General features: G+C 36.5%; 1 protein-coding gene across 1 annotated transcript in view; it reads right to left on the reverse strand.

Annotated features, from left to right (window-relative positions):
* LOC149416905 (neurexin 1-like) overlaps positions 1 to 15,461 on the reverse strand; it is a 69,601-nt gene that overhangs the window by 3,967 nt on the left and 50,173 nt on the right. The window contains exons 8-19 of the mRNA XM_089641345.1: positions 15,017 to 15,234; positions 14,248 to 14,356; positions 11,374 to 11,967; positions 11,087 to 11,287; positions 10,479 to 10,595; positions 9,808 to 9,986; positions 9,354 to 9,525; positions 8,286 to 8,518; positions 3,508 to 3,702; positions 3,171 to 3,289; positions 1,752 to 2,182; positions 808 to 950 (exon numbers count right to left, since the gene is read on the reverse strand). Of these exons, the coding sequence (XP_089497471.1) occupies positions 808 to 950; positions 1,752 to 2,182; positions 3,171 to 3,289; positions 3,508 to 3,702; positions 8,286 to 8,518; positions 9,354 to 9,525; positions 9,808 to 9,986; positions 10,479 to 10,595; positions 11,087 to 11,287; positions 11,374 to 11,967; positions 14,248 to 14,356; positions 15,017 to 15,234 (2,711 nt within the window). The remainder of the gene's footprint in view (positions 1 to 807; positions 951 to 1,751; positions 2,183 to 3,170; positions 3,290 to 3,507; positions 3,703 to 8,285; positions 8,519 to 9,353; positions 9,526 to 9,807; positions 9,987 to 10,478; positions 10,596 to 11,086; positions 11,288 to 11,373; positions 11,968 to 14,247; positions 14,357 to 15,016; positions 15,235 to 15,461) is intronic.

Genomic DNA, 15,461 nt, shown 5'->3' on the forward strand with positions numbered 1-15,461 from the left:
ATCATTCAATCTACCTACTATGCACGAAGCACACTGTTTTATGTAATTCATTCTGTTTTGTAGTGATTGGCTAAAGTGACAGTAGGTTCCAAATACTTACAAGTTAATTACATTATTAGCATATTATTTTTTTGAGAATCCAAGCAGAATTGTTTTATTTTGACTGAATTTTACAGCGGTTGTGATGCTGTTCAAGTAAAAGAAGTTTTTGGAGAATGTGTTTTGGGGGTTTTAAAAAAAGAACAGTTGAACGATTTAAAAAGCGTCTATCACTTCTTTATGCATCATAAAGGTTGTCACACACATATCAACCCGGCACCATATCAGTATCGCCTCAGCTCGAGCCGTTCAGAATTCTTTGTATGAAACTCCATACTGCAACGACTCTAATTAATCAGCATCGTAACCTCCCTCTCCTGTAAGCTCCCCTCATTTAACTTGCTTGTTCCGAGGCGATGCCGATCCGATGTCAATCTGATATGAGTGCGATAACATTAACCCCTAAAGGTTTGGAAGGATATTACTAGCAACGTCATGTTCCATTAAAGCCTCTCCTAATGTAGCACCAATGATTCTAGGAAGAGTACTCTAAATTTCCTTGTTGGTGTTGCATTAACCTCTACAAAGCTGGTTTTACAAAGCAATCACATGTATTTATATCCATTGTATGTGTTTTAGTAAAAATTCATGGATCACATGTGCAATATCCGCCTGCGGGTTTAATCGCCGATGGACCACATATGCGACAGCCAAGCAGATCAAGGCTGTAACTTGCATGATTACCATTGAAGTGTGGTTTGTCTTTACCTGGTTTCCTAATAAGGCAGCGCTAGCTCCCTGCTGGAACGCTTTGTCGTCCTCCACTTTGTAGCTGGGATCCGCCCTCGACTTGAACTTGAGAACTATGAGTACCACGAGAATCACTGCTATCAGAGCACTGGCCACAATACCTGGAAACACAAGACAACCATTCATTACCGATTCTTATATACTTTTATAAAATAATATTATCCCAAAGATAGTGTCTGTCCAGCTGTCTAATATCTATGAAAGGCTTAAAAATCTTTTCAAAGTGCCTTATTAGAAAAAAAAGGTTTTGTTAAATTAATTTGAAGTGTAAAAGCATAGAAAATTCATTTCACTATTTGACGTATTTATAATGCATATTATTCAATAGAGAGCTGATAAAACAGGGTATGTGACTAATAGTAATAGGTAACCGTTGGGCTTCCTTGGTTGGTAAAAGGAAAGACGTCGCTCGCAGTTGCGATGGGCTGACAACCTACAGAGTACAGCTGGCTTTGAGTGAATGAGAGTAACTAAGAATGAACTAAACTATGTTATATATTATATAACATTTTAGGGAGGCTAATTTTAAAAACCATGGAAGAGATAGATGATGGAAGAATGTCGTGGGTGGGTGCAACACTTGTGATCACATTTCTAGAGAATTTCTTTTCAGTGTCCAAGACTGGTCTTCAGAAGACTTATGAAGATAAATAATATGAAATGTACTGATCAACTATTAAAAACTAGCTTAAGTCCACGGCGTTACCCGGGGATTTACACAGAGTTTTTCGAAATAAAATGTAGACAGTGACCTTCCTCTTGTTTTGAATTTCAAGTGTGCAAAATTTCATCAATCTCGGAATAAAACTAGATTTGTATAAAAATCAAATTGAGGTCGCCCGCCCGCCACAAACACTTTGCTTTATGTAAATAGATTTACAGGTAGGTGACTGTAATCATACCAATGATCATAGCCGTGTACTCGGAGGCCTCCGAGTTGATCCTCTCCTTTATCTTATTCCTCGGGGTGTACGCAGTGGGAGGATAGTACTGAGCTGGAGGCATCTGCACTGGAGGCAGCCGCTCCGGCAGTCCCGGGTATACAGGCGAAGACTCCTCGTGTGGTCCCCACGTGAACATATCCGGCGCTGAATGTGATGTAGTCTTATGAACAGGGGTCGACGGTTCTTCTTCCTCTTCGACACCTTTAGGTGTTTGGTAGGGGGTGGTTCCGGCACCGCTGCCTGTGGAGTGCTGATCGGGCTTGGTGTGCATAGCGGGAGACCACGGCGACACCGGGTGAATGGAGGTGGTAATGGAGTGGACTAAAGTAGTGGCTCCGCTCGGTTGGTGGGACGTAGAGGTGCCGCCATCTGCCGTGCTTGTGCCGGTACTAAAAAGAAACAATCACATTCATACAATTAGGGGCCGTTCAAGTATTACGTAAGCAGATTTACAATTATTTACCCCCTCTCCCCCCTTGTCACCAAAAGTAAGCAAAGCTCTTACCCCCCCCTTCCATGCTTACGTAAAAATTGGTACCTATATGCATTTTTCTGTTAATGTATTCTGTTTTTTTATTGATTCATAATCAGCACTTATAAAATAGACTTAGGATAGAGGACTTTAATGCACATAATATTCATTTAAACAAACTAAGCGAGTACCTAAACGTATTAATTATTTGTGGGAATCTCCAAATATGTATTCGGTTTTCAAACATTGACAATGTGTGGGTTGCCAATGTGTAAAAAAAAAAATAACTACTGCTGAGCAGTGCTGACGTAATCATTATCTCGACCCCCCCACCCCCCATGTCATCAAAAGTAAGCAAAGCAAAGACCCCCCTGCCCCCCTATAGTGCTTACATAATACTTGAACGGCCCCTTATGCATTCAAAAATATTTTGTGGATTTTGATGATTTTTTGGTTGGTAACTTGAATGAGATTCTAGATCTAAAAAGCAGCATCTCCACAAACCTTTCCGAGGAAGATCGTTAAAAAACTTTACCCTTCATTGCATAAAGGCGGCTTGCTGTTTTTCAATTAAAATAAAAAAAGCAGAAGTTTGTTGCCCGCTATATTATCAAAGACAGCCAAAATCTTAAAAGAACTACTCTAACTTTATTTCACCATTACATATAATACATTTAAGGTGTCTAGAGACTCGTAGTACAACTGGTAATAATTTAAATAAAATTAATTTTTATTATTATCTACCCAGTATCACTTAAATAACCTTATCATTTTTCTCATAGAAAAATTTGAAACAAAGAATAATAGCATTGCTGGAAATAGTTACTGTTTCTGATATCACGCTATATCAAGATATTTTCTGCATTATAGGCGTCATAAAACTTCCAGCAAATTAAGTGCATTACCTTGGTGGAACCGTATGATCTATTTCAGTAGTTATTTCACTGGAACCAGACCCTGCAAAGCAGTCTTCATCGTCACATGGCTTCTCCAGTTTGCCGCTCTTTTCTACTTTGTCCTTATTCTGAAATGAATGAAAAACAAAATGTTGTAACTTTTTGTGGTGGTAAAATACATATTTTGTTTTATGGTGAAATAGGTGGAAGTAGTAAAAATGATAATTTTGCTCTTGGAAGAAAATATTAAATTATTTTTATAGATATTATGTTAAATGAAACATAATGAAAGTTTTAATTTACATTTTACACTGAGCTGGGTTAAATTTGAGGTAACTCTACTTACTGGGCTAATCTTGCTGGAGCTTGTTGGCCTCGGTTGTGGGGGTACATAGACAGGGGTAATGAGGTCATCCCCTCCAGAGCCAGCCTCAGGAGCTGGGAGACACTCGTCCTCATCATCATCACGGCATCCGGATCCTGCTCCGGAGAATACCAGTTCATCGAGCACTCCCACACCACCATAGCCGGATGCCGGGGTCTGGCATGAAGATGAATAATGTTTAATTTTGTTTACATATAACATATCTTTAGATTTTGGCATAATCTTTACCATTAGATTCCCTCGAAACAACAAGGTTCCATCTGACTCTGTAATGTTATAATAAACTCTAAAGTAGAACTCTCTATACCCCTTTAGGCCCCCCAAGGGCACGCTGCGTTTAATTGAATTCATAACATTTCACTACTTTTAAAAATAAAATAAGGGTTTTTGGTAGTATGCGGATATCGCATATTGACTGGGGTTCGGTAAAACCCTTCAAACCTCAAAATTTCAAGAGACAATAAAAACGAATATTTACAAATTCATAAAACAATTTTAAAATTTTGAAGTTTATATGAAAGTGGTTATTTGTTTGATAATATTGCAATTCTTATAATTCGTCCCTCCAGTTCGTTTTTGTCCAACAGACCAAAATATAAATAGGGAGAAATAGCTCTTTAATGTTTTTTTTTAAACTAAATTAGGTCAATTTTAGGATTGTTTAAATGATTTAAAGTGAAGGAAATTATTATTTTTAAGTATATTACGCAGAAAACATAATTTTTATTTGGATGTTAGACAATGTGACGAATTCTTATTGCTTAAAATTGGATACTGGACAAAAGAGAGAGGATGTTGTTGACTCTTGTGTGACTGCTATTTTACCCAATGTTTGGATATTCACGAAGATTAGAAACAGAGATGTGCAAAATGGGTACCCAAAACCATTTGAAATGCAAAATGGAAATGGGTCAAAACTTTTCCATTTGAAAATGCAAAATGCAAAATGGTTTTTAGAAAAGCATTTCAAATGCAAAATGCAAAATACCTATTTTCAAAATGCATTGAAAATGCAAAATGGTTTCTCAGGTCAAACAATTAAAATAATTATAAAATTTTTACACAATTTTGTCATAATAATGGACATCAATGTAGAACAAACATTATACATGATGGTAAATCCGAAAACACCACGACTACAGATTATGAAACCACAAAAAATTTGCGCGGGACTAATGTTGCCAACGTAAAAACATAGAAACTGCTATCTAACATTTAATATTACAGCGTCATGGCCCCATGTTCAGTATTTGAATCAGTATTTTTTGTAATGGTATCACTCAATTGCCAGGGCTCCTACCAGGGAGCAACTTGACAAATGTAAATTATCTCTCATAGCGAGGTTGAGAACAGACTGATATTTGGGGCTTATGAAAAAAAGATGAGTGGAGATAGTAGGAAGAATGTTGCAAAAAAGCATTTAAAATGGAAAATGCATTGAGAAAAGCATTTAAAATGCAAAATGGAAAATACCCATTTTGCATTTTGCATTTCCATTTGAAATGGATTTATTTGAAATAAAGCACATCTCTGATTAGAAAGTATTTAAAATTAATATTATAACACACAGTAAAAATAGGTCTATCATTAAACATTGATACTTATGGGACTAGCTCGTTAGTCAATAATATTAACTTTGTAGTTATATTTTTGAGATGAGATTGAAAAATTTGGATGTGATTTTTTAAAATAATTTACAAAGAACATGCTTTTCAAAAATAATTTGCCACTTGATTGGGAAACAAATGGCGATTGTGAGCTTTTGCACAATATGTTAGAAGGTCATAATATCATCTATAAAAACTTAACTTTTCAAATAATCATACTCCTAAAATAAGGCCGCATTACACTCATTGCATGTATTATTGTTGATTGATGAGCGGCAGCTGGTGAAAACAATTAGTGCATCAAGTAGGTTATCGATCGTTAGAAACAGATAGAGTTTATGTATTCATAATTATTGTAAAGCACCCTTGAGGTGATTTTACACTAAAACAGCGCTATACAAATTATCCAAATGTTTACATATACATGGGCGGACCCGAAAGATTGAATGGATTTATATGACAATATAAATTTAGTAACATTTCAAAATGGTAAGATGATTCGATGGATTTCAAAAAAGTAGTAGATACAAGTTCTTTAAATGTGTAAAACAACAGACAATGAGTTATTTTTTTAAATTATTACAAGTTGAAACATAGATTTATTACACCATGTCTTCTTCTTTCGTATGGTGGGGGGGTCAGAGGGGGACATCTAGATCTGCGAGCCATTTTAGGGCCTCAGGCGTCGCCATGTGGACCTCATCAATCCCGCCGGGGAATGAATGGAGCGGGCATTCGTTGACCACATGTTCGGTAGTCTGCACCGCACCACATTCACACATCGCCGACTCTTTAAGGCCCCATCTGTGCATCATGTGGGCACAGCGGCTATGGGAGCACCTTAACCTATTGATGGCGGACCAGGTTTTGCGAGGCAGTGAGAACCCAGGCTGTCTCTCGGTGGGGTCCTGTATGAGATGGGCATTTCCCACGTTGGCCGTTTGCCACTCAAGTTTCCACCTATCTTCTGGGGTGAGAGGTAGTCGGAGGAGCCTCTCTCCTTCCGCCCAGAAGGGCGAGTCTAGAAGAGTCTACACCATGTAGACTTGTAAAAAAAGAGGTCACAAAACCTACCTAACCACATTTGACTCCGTGACAAGTGTTCCAGTATTTGAGATATCGGCTAACTGTTATCACCACTCTGTTGGGCAACATTGTTAGGCGGGTTATGAAAAGGGCTGAATGAAGAGATTGGATATTGATTTAGGTAAATAAACAAAATGGATAATAATAAACATTAAATGTATGTACCAAAAACAACACGTTTTGATATTCAACTACCTTTGTGGAAGACATTTCTTTTTCTGAAAATCACAAGAGCAGTTCTTTCACGAAATTAATAGACTTCATGATTAAAACAGCAATGACTTTAGATTATTTCAATTTTTACTGCGGTTTTTCACCAGATCAAAACATTTAATCGAAATACAAAATGTTATTATAACCAACCATGTGAATCTTTATAAAATAAATCTAAAGAGATCTTTTGAAATCAAAACTGAACAATTGGCTGAGAAAATTATAAAATTTTAATAACCTGTCATTTTTTACTTGGATATGTTTTTTCTTTTCTACAGGGTTACATCTTTAGGCACTTTATGTGGTGAAATCTTCTAAAAACAATTGAAATAACTTTGTAAATATCAAAACTAACATCAAGATTTTTACTTTCGAGACGCAAACAAATGACGCGGCTGAGAGTGGTCATGAGTTCTTCTGCTGCGCCACTCTTGGCTGTTTAGTCTGTTGGAGAAATGCGCTCTTAACAGAGAATTTAAATTTCACACTTAGGCTATGAATGGCTGTAGATGTTGGCCACAATAATATGAAATGTAACTTAACGGCCGGTATAAAAATGGAAGGGTTCTTTGTCCATGTCCAACTTAAGACAAAATCCATTTTACAACACATTACGTAATTTAAAAAAAAGAGTTTTTTTACTTGAATCATGTAAATAAATGTTTTTTTATAACACCCACATACTTAACTCAATTTTTATCAAAATTGGTCTGTTCCAAAAAGAACTATAAAAGATTCTATTGATGAATTATGAATGATTTGAGGGATGAGTAATATCATCGATAGTTTTTTCAAAGTAATAAAAAAAAAAAGAAAACTGTACAGTGCAGAAAATTAAAAATGCCAATCAGCAAAAATTACTTTACCATGTTGAATTTTTTATTATTCTTCTGTATCTATTTTCTATATTGTGGCTTCTCATTATATGTGTGCTTTTGTTTTTAAAATGTGGCTTGAAGGGTTTTACCAAAACACAGTCGATGTATTATGATTCATTCATATGTTGCCTATATATTTATGTGATTCACAAAGTTTCACTAAAGCACATACATTGAGTCAAAATGTGCCGTGGGGAAGGGGTAGATTGCATTGTAAAGGTTAAACACAATAACGCATTGTCAGAAAGAGTCAAAGAAAAACCAATTGTGTTGGTATATGATAATAATACTTATTGGATTTGTATAGTGCCGTTTTTGTGAAAAATCACCTCAAGGGCGCTGTACTAATCTATGCCGAATTTAAATAAAAAAAACTGATATTGCCAATGAGGTCAGCTCCTAATTTTTTGATTTTAATGAAAATCTATTGCATTGAAAGAGTTAATAACTACAGAAAATTAGTTTTTCGGTGTCTCAAAAAATCATTCAAAATGAATTCGGGTAAAACGTATGCAATGGTGTCTCGTGACGTCACACGAGACACAATTCAATAAGAATTCATAATTCGAATAGCAGTTCTGCAGTACCGCAGTACATGTACTGTGATGTCACAAGCTTTTCGGCCGGCGGCAAATATCTAGATTTTGATGGCTAGTATCTTCAGTACTACCTATTAAGAATTTTCTAAAAATTCAAAAAGCTATGCCCTCAGCATGCTTTAATATGATACATTTGCATAAAATTTTGTTGTAGGAGATGACCTCATTTTCATAAGACCTTTAGACTCCTAGGTCTCATATTTCAAGTTTGAAAAACCCAAAGCCAAGAAAATGTATGTGACCCACAGCTGGCAGGTAAATTTAATAAAATTTTTGAATTTCATACGGAGGTCCGATTGGAAGAAAGAAAAATGTGACAGGGATTCAATCGACTAGGCCTAAAATATGTTACACACCTGCTGCATCCTATGTAGCTCATTCCGTTCCAATATCCCCGTCATCAGCTGAGCGTCCCCCCTCACGGAGGCCCCGGGATCTTTCTCCGCCGCCAGGTCCAGAACCCGAAAACCGTTGGCCACCAGACCCGCAATCACCCCGCTGAACCCCCGCTCTACCCGTGACTTGGCCTTGTTCCATTTACCTCCCACGTAGACGGCCGATTGGGCGTTGAAGACTGTCGATTGTTGGCCTGGAATTTGATAAGATTTTTTTATTGAATTGGATACACTGGAATTAGGGTCAAATTCAATCAAATCAAATCGACCATCATTAAATTAGCTCCATTTTGTATTTTTGTCCCCGTTAAATGTCGATTCCTGGGCTGTTTCAGCTTTTGATCAGCTATCTTGCATAAAAGCAAAACCATTTTGCTTGATGACTGATCAAGACTTGACAGAAAGAAATTTCAAATTATCAAGAAAACTTTGTTCAAAACTACTTTCTGCTATGGAATTACTTACCTACTCATAGTTTATACATAGAAAAAAAAAGTATTTATGCAAGTAGGTACTTAAGTACCTAAACACTTTGCCAATAATAATTTGAGAATGAAAATAATTGAAAAGAGAATAAAATAACAAATTGCAAGTGCGCCCCTCAATTTGGCAGCCACCTATGGTCTGGAGCCCCCAAAATCTTTGAAAAATCCCTGGACACGGGCGGTTTGTTTGATAAATTCCCCTATCTTAACAAATGGATTGTAATTTGTAGAGCAAAGTTATCAGGTAGGAATGCTGTCCTTGTTTTACCAGTATTTCAATGGAAGATGCTCCAAGGAACTAGCGTCATAGATCACTCCGGTACCAGTGCATAATCGGGAAACATGCCAACTGCGGGCCTTGTACACGGTTGAAATTTGCCACTACAAGACCCACATTTACTCCTTCCTCTCCTAAAAAAAACCCCCCACACAGATCCCCAAAGATGACAAAAGCCCGGAGGGAAAATATTTTTCTCAGGTCCTCTTGTGAGAAGTTAAAGATACATTTTGATTATTCGTGTATATAGTATTTTTATCAATATACCTTGTGGATGACTGAGTTGCACATTAAAGTCATCTACTTGCAGGGTGGAGTTGGCTCCGTGTCTCGTAAACCGAACAACGTGGTAAGCATTGTCGTTGACTTTCACCCCAATTTCTCCCAAAGGATGGTCATTGTTGCCAACATTATATACCATGAACACATTTCCTTCGACCTGTAAGTAAACAAACAATATTCAATATAATGTATTTGTAATAAAATTTATTATGAAAGGGCTATGAAAACGCTATGAAAGGGCACAGTTTCTGCAATGTACAACCCCTGTAGTTTCTGAGAGGCTAAATTAATTGCGTCTTCAATGGAGCTCACGTACCTAAGATCATTTTTTAAGGTTACTCCGAGCATGTCAATGGAAGACTGTTTCGTATTAAGATATAATTGGGTCTTTTAAAAATTTATTTATCAAGTTTTAAAGTGATTTATGCAAATGACTTACGATTTCCATTTCCATGTAATCCTGAGTGACTGCAGATTCAATTCTCAAGATCACAGCATCCGATCGTGAGGTCACAAGTCCCAAGGCAACCAGATCTTGCTCAGTGTCGACTACTCGGGAACTGGGCAGGTTATACTGGATCATGCCTCGGTTGGGGCCAAACTCGTATGCTATTGATTCTGGAATTAGAACAAATTGAGCTAGGCCATTTGTATTTTATGATTTATCAAGTCTAGTGGGTTTGTGAATCCACCATTTTGATTGAAAGCTGATTCAGACTGAATGAATTGGGGCATTGTCCCGGTAAAACAGAGGTCCTGGGTTTGATTCCCAGTTGCGACCGTTGCCTTTTTATTTTCTGTGTCTGTTTCTGTTTCATGTTTCGTTTAGGTTTACATATTAGTATTACCTTCATCTTCAATGATTAAATCATTTTTATTGAAATAAAATAAAGATCTATAGACCACATCCATAGATAAAATAAAATAGAGATCTAGATACCGTGCATGTGAAATTTCATAGTATTTTTACCTCAAACAAGTCAATATGATCATTTTTGTGGATAGGTACTGGGATTGAGTAGACAGTGAGAAAATAAGATCGGTAAGCATACTGATTAATTAAAGAAATATCTTATTTGTGTTTGAAAGAAGTATTAATTGAAAACTTACCATCATAACATGTAGGGCCTGTGAAAGATGTCATATCGCAGTCACAAGCATACGTATTCCACTGCTGCACACAGAGCCCCCTATTGGCACATGCGTTGTGACTGCATTTTGTTGGACCTGAAATGTAACGCAGATAAAGTATGATGTCATATTTATTCAATATTATAATATTTTGACTATGTAAAACATGCAAAATGTTCTTCTAATGTAGTAAAAATATAATATGTATACTGATCCAGGAATGTTAGCCACCATCGGTATTTAATGTGTACTTAGTGTCGTAGGAGATGGCCTACCTTTACCTACTGGAGGGATGTGTAATAATGAAGTGTCGCAATGCTAAGACAAAGATTTATGAATTAAAAAAGGTTAAGTGAAATATTGAAGTTATTGGACTGACTGTGATACATAATCCTTTGATACTATCCTAGGTGGCGGTTGTTGTCTTTAGCAATGGGCAATTTAATATCGGTTGCCCTTCCTGGAAATTTTTATTGCCATATTTGTGGAAGACTGGGCAATGTGTCTTACTGACTGTAAGTTGTAGTGATAATAGATATTATTAATAGCTATAATATATTAGATGAAGGAGAAAAATTTATACAAACCTTCGCATCCCGTTAACAATGAACTACTCGGCACGACAGCATCATCGATGAGTGAAGGACTTTCTCCTGGCAGATCTAAGCTAGCCAAACATCCTTCAAAGCCCTGTCGGGATACAATACCTGGACCCAGACCGGCGTACATGTCCTTCATCACACCGCCGATGTAAAGAATGCTGTCTAACTCAAATGTCAAGACAGAACCTACAAAATACACGGTAAAATGTTGAAGTTATTTATTATAAGATCATTAGTGTACAGAAACATAACATATAATTCAATTTTATTACCTGTCGTGCTGAATATTTCAAAGGTGTCATCCACGGTGAGGGTGTGAATTTTTGGTGCGGGCCTTCTTACCGATACTGAATGCCATCTGTTGTCATTCAATGGTGTCTTTACTTTATCCTTTATTGTAATCACTCCGTCTCCTAGATTGAATGCATAGTGTACATGTCCATTCACAAGTTCCAACGCAATGAAATCTTGTTTCTTTCCCCCATTGTACAGAAGGATTCCATTGGCTTCCAATGTTTTGAAGTAGAAGTCAATATAGACATTTGAATAAGCTTTCAAAAGTGGAAGACCGATGTAAGTGTGTTTCGATCGGAAAGTCACAGCCTTGAAAATGTTTGGATGCTCAATCTTCATGAATTTTCCTGTAACCTTTATTTGCGGATAAGTCGGAATCAGGTTATTGAAGCCAAGACCCATCGTCTTTGCCAGATCTATGAATCTGTGACCATTGAAAACAAACCCTTGCAAATATCCAACATAGTTTGGTAATGTGGTGGTCATTTGGATCTCTTCTTCTAAGTGGAAGAATCCTCCCAAGTGAATCGTCGCTATTTCCAATGTTGACGCTTTTCCCAAAATTGTTTCAGCTGAAGCAAAACAAGAAAGTCAATAACGTAATGAATCGGAAGGGATTTTTATAAAGATTTACAACATCAAATAGATGAGCAGAAGATAATTAATTGCAAATTAAATCCAATCATGAAAGAATTGACAGTAAAATAAAGAGACAGCACAAGTGGTAGAAGAGTTCCAGAAAGCAAAAATAATTTTTAGACAGAATAAAATATGTTGCAATGAAATTGACAAGAGATTTTTTAAATAAAGCATGTTGAATATTTTTTAATTTGAATAGAGATTAAGATGAACAATATTATTTTTTATTCAATCCACGATTTTCAGTATTTTTAGAAATAAGTATTAAATAAACAAAGAGATTTATTTTAAGGACTCAAAGCAGACAATACTGTGACTTGTTAATTTATTGGTTTTTTAATGGAATCAAATTACTTTTTTTTTTAGTTAATTTTTTTTTAAGGGAGGGTTATAATCAATTATTATCGCAAGCACTACATTCTTTAAGGATTTAATATTATTTTTGTCTAGTGGATTTCTAAAGAGACATTCAACTAAGGATTGAGGGTCGAGCAGGCACAAATCATAACTCACTACGGAAAACCAAACCAAAGAAGAGAAATTGAAGAAAAAATAAAGCGAAATTATAAAATAAGAAAATAAATAAAATAGTGCCCACTAGAAAGGTAAATCATAGGAAAGTCAGAAAGATTATTTTGTACTGCACATTTGATGCCTTTATTCATTTTATTTTATGTTCAGTCAAATAAGTGAACTTTCAATTCAATGGCATCGCATGAAATGTGCAATTCAGCTTCAGGACAAATTATGACGAAAGAGAGTTTAGTCTTTTTAGTAAAATTTATGAAGTTGTTGATAAATTTGGCAAAATTTTGTGAAAATGAAATTATGGTAAATTCTTTAAAAATTACATTTAAAAGAGAATTTGAACAACTCACGAATGTTACTAAAGGACAAGTTTTTATTTTATTTGGATAGATTAAATGTTAAACCAAAATATTTACCAGTTGAATACAGAGTTGTCCGTGTAAGCAAAGTTTTTATTTGATGAAATTAACAGGTTTTATGGTATTTCCAAATAAAGTAAGAAACAGGGTAAACTATTGTTCGACACTGTCAACATATTTGATAATTTAAAAATAATATTTATATAAAAAAAGATATGTGTATAAGTTGACGCGATCTGAGTGACAAGTCTCCAAATTGAATGTGCACTATTGCTACCATTTACTACATAATTATTAACAGTCAACACTTATTAAAATTGTAAAAATGTGCAAATAATGTAGCAACAAGCTACTTCCAGTATAGGCTGCGAGCCTGGCTATAGAGAACACGCCGGCTTTCCAACAGTTTCTGGAACCGTCGGGACAGCTCCACTAATAATAAACGCCGCGTCTGCCCAAAACCTCCTAGATCACAAGGCGGGGACACTCATTCAGAGCAGCCTCCTAAATTGTATGAGATTCTACAAAAAAATTAATTTAAATTTATTTTTCAAATGATTATTATTCATTAAAAAAAATTAAAATGGTTTGGATAATTTAAAAAAATAAATGAAAATATATTTTTTTAAGGTTCTCATAAAAGTAAGGAAGCCGATTTGATTCAGTGTCCCGTCCTTGAGGATTTGCCACCGTTTATCTCCATCACCCACGGTGTTGAGCATCGGCCCGGGCAATTCGCCACTGTTCATCTCCACCATCGACGGAGTCTAGCGTTGGCCTGTAAGAATTCGCCAACATTCATCTTCACCCTCTACAGTGTTGTGCATCTCACTGGAGGACCGGTAAGATCCATGATCTTCACTACCAGCTGACCACAAAAAGCAAAGATCCACATCCCGACTTGAGATGTCACCTAGCCGTCATGCATCTCATTGTGATGCATACACCAATACTGTCTACGTAATAAACAAACTGATACCTGATACTACATCAACATCTTTTATTGTCTCTACCTCCCGTTACCCACATAATGATCACACGGTATTGCATGTTAAAAGATAGATACCCAATGTATGACCACGAGCCATTGATTATTCAAAAAATTTCTGATAATTTGACTAAATGAGTTTCAACGTCAAATTATCAATTCTTACACGTTTGACATGAAAATTTCCAAACTGAGTTGTCACTAGATTATTTTACGTGTTTTGGATACCTTTTTTTATTATCAAATATGTCGAACAGACTAATTCTAACAAGTCACTTTAATAGGTAATACAATAAATAAGTGTGCTCGGTGTTGTGCCCAATACATACATAACATACCCCTCACGGGCACCGCCGAGTCCACCTGCAGTTTGAGGTTAGAGGCACGTCTAGAGAAACGGACCGTGTGCCATTCGTTGTCGTTTACATTCTGACCCGCTAAAAGGTTCTAAAAATGACATGGGGAGTTAGTATTGTTAAAACCTTAAGCATATATTATGTTACGGGTGATAAAAAGGTACTGTTAATAAATAGCATGAAATATATATATGGTGTCAACGACAGTTAACGATATGCCGGTTAAAGTAGAAAAGATTCCGTGATGCACTCTTGATGTTTACTGTCAAAGAATGGTGGAAAAAAATGCTGTGGATGACAAACGTGAAAAAATAAAAAGAAGATGTTGTAGTGGTGGCTAGCGACTTTTTATGTTGAATAAATCGGGGATACTAAAATGATAATGTTTTGGTGTCAATTTCATTTTACTTTTAGTAAATTTTTTTGGCAAGATTTTAGACAGGGAGGTGTTAAATACAAAGGTCCTTAAAAAAAAGAGGAATCTTAACCCTCGTTAATGAAAAGTTAGTAGCTGCCATTGCATTTATCATTATCATCTTAATCATCGTCTTCATCCACAGCTTCATCTCTCGTTGGAAACCCACATACCTTCATCACACGTTGAGTACATAGTGACTCATCAGTGTATAGTTATTGTTAAACTCTATCACATTTGAATAAATTAGTTCATACGTAACGATTCACATGTATAAACTATTGATCTTCCCACTCCACGTAAGGGTCAATATTCCGAAACTAATGGTCTTCAAACCTTCTCCCTATCACCCAGCCTCACGCTGGCCCGTACCCTCCCTGCAACCACCGCCAGCTCCAGCCGGTCGGCCGCCCCCGTCGCCGTGGTTAGCAGCAGCAGACCCAGTGGCCGCGAGGTGCGGAACCGCAGGGCCAGCTCCTCAGTCTGCGTCAAGTGCTCGGGACCCAGGGATATGGAAACATGTTGGCTGCCATTCAGGGAGATGGTGGCTGATTCTGCAAAATTTTGGGAAGTATTGTTGTTTTAGTTGGAGGAGTGAAAGGTAGGTGAAGAAATTCCAATCCTAAAACATAATTTTCATGCGGTTAGATTGAGCTATCTCGGGGTTCGACTAAAAGTGAAGAAAATATTAGTCAACCTAACTCAATAATCATCACGTCTTTTCATTGTGTGGTTAGGCGGAAAGATTGGAATTCTGCAAAATTGACTATGTAAATACCTG

This window comes from Hesperophylax consimilis, chromosome 16 (genome assembly GCF_061612785.1).
Source record: "Hesperophylax consimilis isolate HC1 chromosome 16, BYU_Hcon_1.0, whole genome shotgun sequence".
In the NCBI taxonomy this organism is placed as follows: domain Eukaryota; kingdom Metazoa; phylum Arthropoda; class Insecta; order Trichoptera; family Limnephilidae; genus Hesperophylax; species Hesperophylax consimilis.